Here is a 6,016-nt window from a genome sequence, read left to right on the forward strand (position 1 = left end):
CCAGGTCTATGTCAGTATAGCCACTGCTCGCTATTCAATCTGCCAGCAGCAGAGACGAACACTGAGTCCCCAACATGAAACCATGTCCCAGAGTGGTCTGTCCGCTTCCAGATAGCACTGTGATTACTTGAATCTGCTTCCACAATTGAAGGGGCATCACTTTGATTTGCTCAAATGGACACTTATTCTGGATATGGATTTTCATTCTCACCTATGGTACTTCAAGAAAACAAACATTGTGGTATTAGGAAATGCTGTGTCCACCATCGTGGTATCCCACACTGTACTAGTTTTAAACAGGAATCTCACTTTACAGGAAATGAAGTATGGCAATAGGCCTATGGTAGCCAATTAGACTAGTCTCGTGATGTACTTCACCATCCTGAAGTGGCGGGCTCAAGTGGACCGTGGAATGATCTTCTAAAGCCTGACTTGTAGTTCCAGCTTTGTGGTAATGCCTTAAGGGTCTTGGCTAACAGTCTAGGAGGTGGCAATGCTGTATCCCAGCATCAAGTATATGGAGCTATTTTTCTATAGCCACATCTATGTCTTCAAGAATGAAAGAGGCAAGATGAGGGCCTCCTCTCACTATTACTTTTGGGTATCTAGTAGTAAAATTTTGCTTTTTGCAAACATTTGGCTCTGCTGGACTAGAGATCTTAGTTACAAATTGAGAGATTTTTTTTTTCAATAGCGGATCAAAAAATCATTCCATTGAAATGAAAGTTGTGTCTGCAAGCTGATCCCTTTGGAAAGTTCATTCTCAAACAAGAGACAAAGAAGGGGGTCCGCTACTGGCTGGGGTGACGGAAAATGACAATCAAAGGGAGATGGAGTTCCTACTACACCAGAGGCTAAGAAAGAGCATGTCTTATATGTCTAGAGAGCTTCTTAGTCCTCCTGTGTTTTGCGATTAGAGTTAATGGAAATTACAGCAAATGAAAGTTGTGTCTGCAAGCTGACCGCTTTGAACTCTTCATTCCTCTCAACCAAGAGACAAAGTAGGGGGACTGCTACTGGCTCGGGTGATGGAAAGAAAAATGAATATTGGGTTCCTACTACACCATGGGCTAAGGAACAGTATGTCTGATATGTCTAGAGAGCTTCTTAGTACTCCCATGTTTTATGATTAGAGTTAATGAAAACTTACAGCAACCCCATCTAGGCAGGACATCTAATGGTTCAGACTGTTCAGTAATGAAGGTTTGAGTCATTCTGCCAGGCCAAGCACCACGAGCAGCTGACATGCTTTCGCTAGGGCAAAGGGAAAGAGAAATGGGTAGTGAAAGAAGGCAGTTATAAATAACAGTTACAGCAATGTGGGCTGCTGCAGAAACCACGACTGTAATAGTATTTACTTGATGGGTCAATAATGTCTGCCAGCACAGGTGGGAAAATCAACAAACCAACAAATAAGTTATCCTTTCAAATGAAATGCTTAGGGAAAAAGACCAACGTTTACTGACAGAAATTTCTTAGCCTCTGGGAGGCCATTTTATTCACTAACACATGCTAGGAGGTTTCAGCCATATCCTACTCTATTGTAAAAAACAGCAATTTGATCCTCTTTTCTCCTCAATCATTAAAGAGATTATGCATTTAGGGTCTGATGTTCCTTCTTGGACAAGTAGCCAGATGTCATTTCTTACAGTTTCTTCTCAAGGTGCGGAATTAAGTCTCCACGCACATACCTGAAAAGAAAGAGACGTGTCATTAACCAAAAGAGAGCCAAAGAACCTATGCTGTAGGAAGCACTGTGGGAGATAGAAGGATGAAGTAACAGTCAGCATGGAGACAGAAATGCACCTGCATGGTAAGGGGTAGTCTAGCCAGGCAATAACAAATGCTGGCGAGGGTGTGAAGAAAAGGGAAGCTTCATACACTCTTGTTGAGAATATAATTTACTATGACAACTATGAAGAACAGTTTGGAGGTTCCTCGAAAACCTGAAAATGGATCAATCATATGATCCAGTAATCCCACTGCTGGGTATACTCCCAGGAGAAAGGAAGTCAGTACACCGCAGAGATATCTGCACTCCCGTGTTGGTTGCAGCCCCGTCCACAGTAGCCAAGTTTTGGAAGCAACCTAAGTGTCCACCAACAGCTGAATGGGTAAGGAAAACGCGGTACATAGACACAAAGGAGTGCTGTTCGGCCATAGAAAAGAATGAGATTCAGTCTTGTGCAACAACATGGATGGAACTGAAGGTCATTACGTTAAGTGGAATAAGCCAGGCACAAAAAGACAAACTTCACATGTTCTCACTTATTTGTGGGAGCAAAAATTTTAAACTGAACTAATGGAGATAGAGAGTAGAATGGAGGACTGCCAGAGGCTGGGAAGGTTAGTGGGGTGGTCGGAACTACAGATGATTAATACGTACAAACTATCTGATAGCATGACAGGGTGACTACAGCCAGTAATAATTTAATTGTACATTAAAAATAACGAGTATAATTGGATTATCTGTAACACAAAAAATAAATGCTTGAGGTGATAGATGCCCCATTTACCTTGATGTGTTTATTACACATTGTTGTCTGTATCACAATGTCTCATATACCCCAGAAATATATGCATCTGCTATGTACGTACACACATTTCTTAAAAAGAGGTAATTAGCAAATACAAAGAGTGTCAGTTGAGGGACAATGTCTACCTCAGACTATGGTGAGATTGAATTCTCCATAGGCTTAAAAGAATGAGTTAGATTCAGACGACATTAACCTAAGTAATTGTGGAGACAGACGTAAGTATAAGTGAGGGCCAAGGTTTGAGAAATTCAAGGCACAGGCCGTTCCCCCATGCTCACCGCCAGTACTGTGTTGGACCCGAGTGCTTAAAGAAATTGGACAGTTCCTGTCTCTACCTACCTTGCTGCTTCCTTGATGTTGGATTCAAAAAATTGTTTTTTGATTTCTATAGGTCCTTGCACTCCTTCAAGCAATTTGAAGATTTTTTCATATTCTGAAGATGTTAAAAAAAAAACTTGAGTATTATCAAATACAAAGAAGAATAGAAGTGAATCTTGCTTAACCTATACCTCACTAATCCTGCTTCATGGGCTAAAATGTTTTAAATGCTTAAATCAAGATACCTGCACATACAAAATCTAAAAAATAAAAAAAGACACCTGCACCTACCTATGAATGAAAGTCTTGTAAACCATAACCCGGTGAGAAAAGAGAAAGAAAAGGTGTACTGTGCTTTAGTCAAAAGACGAATTACCATAAATTATGGGTAAACTCAACTCTGGCAAGGAATTAGCCTCAACAGACAACATGCATATCTTCTGAATTAAAGAAAGGGAGACTTCCTCAATTTTTTTTAAAACAGACATTCTTATACTATTTACTTTGTCCAAAGCATTGAATTTCCTTCACTAACTGGTATTTTATATCAGCACTAATTTCTTCTCGGCTTTTTAGAAAAGGGAGTATTTCTCTGCATTTTAGGTCATCTGCAGAGAAATTGCTGGTAATGATTCTTTCTACAAGTGCATTTCTACCAGGTTTCTGCACCAGCCCATCTTTGCTGAAGCCAGTGAAGTCATCAATCCGAGAATCCAGTTGGCTGGCTGGAATACCAACTGCTACCTTAAGCTCTGGTGGAACAAATTTTGACAAAAAGCCATCAGTTGGAGTTTCACCATGTTCTTTCCCCTCCACATAGACATCACGAACGACAGATCTGGAAACCAAACTGAGAAGTTGAGCTGTGGGAAATGTGTCTTTTATCACCCCTCTGGGTATATCTATGTGCTCCTCAGTTTCTAGGGAATTATTTATTTCATAGATGGGAGGTATACCAGGGGGAAATCCCAGGCCTGATGAATTGAGGCCAGGACACATAAAACAATAAAACCATTTCTTAGTTTCTGGCTCTATAAATACATATGGAAACCAAGTAAGACAGTATAACTCTAACAAACATTCACAGGTCCCTGGTACTCATCTGTTAGTGTCAGCTTGTCATGCTTTATAAGTTGAAAGCAGCAAGTTTCACTTGATATCATGATTTTTCAGGTTCACATACAAACTGCCACGCTTTACTCAGCTGGAAGCCGGAAAACTTGGATACACCTCAACCTGTCTCCTCGCTATGTCAAATATATTCTGAGAAAATATAGGCAGCTGTTAATGCTGAAAGTTCTATACCCACTCATCACCTAAAATCCCGTTTAGCATATGATCTTCCTCTTTCTTTTTTCTGCCTCAGAAAAGTGACTTTCCTTTCACTCCAGGTCTGTCACCTCTTTCATTTCTTCATTGTCTGTGGCAGGCAGCATGCCAGGATCTAGGGATCAGTAGTAAACAGCCCAGAGAGCAAAGTTCTCTGCCCTTGTGGAGTTCACACCCTCAAGGGGCAGTCAGACAGTACATACGTAATGAGGAAATGAAAGAAAGCAGCGTTAGGCTGGTGGTGGGGAAGACATCCACAGGCCTGTGGGAGACAGCAGCAGAGGGAGCCCCAGGAGCTGCCGCTGGTTGGGCAGGGCCTTCTCAGGAGGTGCCCTTGGGCAGGGATTGGAGGAAGAAGTGGGGCTACCTGTGCAGAGGCAGAGGGGGATTTCCAGGCTGCAATGAGTCTAAGGGTATGGGCTGTAGTGAGGATGGACCGGGCACTATGGAGTGAAGGAGATAAGCAGAGAGAGCCAGGAGATGAATAGGACCCGTGTTAGTAGAGGGTGAAGAAGGCCTCGCAGACCAAAGCTGGTTTACGGTCTGTTCTGAGTGCTTAGGAGAGTTGGGGATGGATTTTCAGGAGTGATGTGGCATGATGTCATTTACCTGCCAACACGATGACCTGGCTGCAGGGCTGGAGGGTGTGCGTTAGATGGGGGCAATAATGGGAGACATGGAGATAGCACAGTAGCTCAGTGACTCATCATGGCAAAGTGGAATAGAAGGAGAGAGAAATGCTGGGATTCAAGGAATGTTTACAGTGTTTAGAGAAGAGAAGAAAAAGAAAGGTAGAAAAAACGAATGATAGGGGCCGGAAGTGGTGGCTCATGCCTGTGATCCCAGCACTTTGGGAGGCTGCGATCGGTGGATCATCTGAGGAGAGGAGTCCGAGACAAGTTTGGCCAACATAGTGAGACCGCATATCTACCAAAAATACAAAAATTTCCTGAGAATGCTGGCAGGTGCCTGTAATCTCAGCTACTCGGGAGGCTGAGGCAGGAGAATTACTTGAACTGGGAGACAGAATTTGCAGTGAGCCAAGATTGAAATACTGCACTCCAGCCTTGCTGACAAGACTGAAACTCTGTCTCAAAAATAAAGAAAAGAAAAAAGAAAACAGGGGCTCACTAGTAAGGATAAGAAAATTTTAAAAGTACACATTGTGGAAAATGGAAATCCTAGAAGGTTTCCATGAAGGAGCAAGGGAACAACTGTCAAATGCTGTTGTAAAATTTATGGCAATGCAAGCCAAAACTGTTGACCTTGACAAGGACAGGAGGGTAAGAGGCAGGAGGCCAGCTGCACTGGATACAGCACGAAAAGGAGGCGAGGACAGGCTGACTTACCCTTTTCCGTAGACATGGCAGAGCGTCCAATACCACCGTCTCCTGCTCCTTCTGTCCGTGCCGACAGGGCCATCTTCTGCCTTTTCTGATATGAAGGACTGTCAGATTCCCTGGGACGTTCAAACACATTTTCAGGTTCTACAGCCACCTTCTCTCCTTTATGGGTCATGGTTTCCTGAAATATATCAATGAACGCCTCCCACTCATGACAAAAATCTAACAATCACCAAATGGCAAACAGTCTGCATATGTGTATCCAACCAAGAATGTGAATCATTAATTTGACGTTTAATCATGAGCCAAAATTTACCAAGCCCCAAGAAACACTCTGTTCTCATGAAAAGAAACCTATTTTTAATGCATGCTAAGTTAAAAAGAAGGAAGATAGTTTAATCAAAATCAATGAGAATGATTGCAGAATAGGCAGCGACCATCAACCAAATGTAGATTAAACTATTATTAACTCTTTGAAGATTATAAATC

The 6,016-nt window shown here is 42.3% G+C and overlaps 1 protein-coding gene across 1 annotated transcript; it reads right to left on the reverse strand.

Moving 5' to 3' along the window:
• Positions 1–2,622: 2,622 nt before the first annotated feature.
• LOC144581108 (cancer/testis antigen family 45 member A10-like) lies at positions 2,623–5,758 on the reverse strand. The gene is made up of 3 exons (XM_078363443.1): positions 5,534–5,758; positions 3,359–3,607; positions 2,623–2,970 (listed from the first exon to the last, which is right to left on the reverse strand). Exons 1-3 carry the CDS (start codon positions 5,700–5,702, stop codon positions 2,873–2,875), a joined length of 516 nt encoding a protein of 171 aa, XP_078219569.1. The 5' UTR covers positions 5,703–5,758; the 3' UTR covers positions 2,623–2,872.
• Positions 5,759–6,016: the final 258 nt, after the last annotated feature.

The sequence above is a fragment of the Callithrix jacchus genome, chromosome X (assembly GCF_049354715.1).
Source record: "Callithrix jacchus isolate 240 chromosome X, calJac240_pri, whole genome shotgun sequence".
In the NCBI taxonomy this organism is placed as follows: domain Eukaryota; kingdom Metazoa; phylum Chordata; class Mammalia; order Primates; family Cebidae; genus Callithrix; species Callithrix jacchus.

What these genes read in the sequence shown, in the direction of transcription:
- LOC144581108 (XM_078363443.1), bottom strand. Translation starts at nt 5,702, where the DNA reads ATGACCCATAAAGGAGAGAAGGTGGCTGTAGAACCTGAAAATGTGTTT. An exon ending in TGCCATGTCTACGGAAAAGG is followed by an intron (nt 3,608 to 5,533) that starts GTAAGTCAGCCT and finishes TTGTTCCACCAG; the next exon opens with AGCTTAAGGTAGCAGTTGGT. An exon ending in AATTCAATGCTTTGGACAAA is followed by an intron (nt 2,971 to 3,358) that starts GTAAATAGTATA and finishes TAACATCTTCAG; the next exon opens with AATATGAAAAAATCTTCAAA.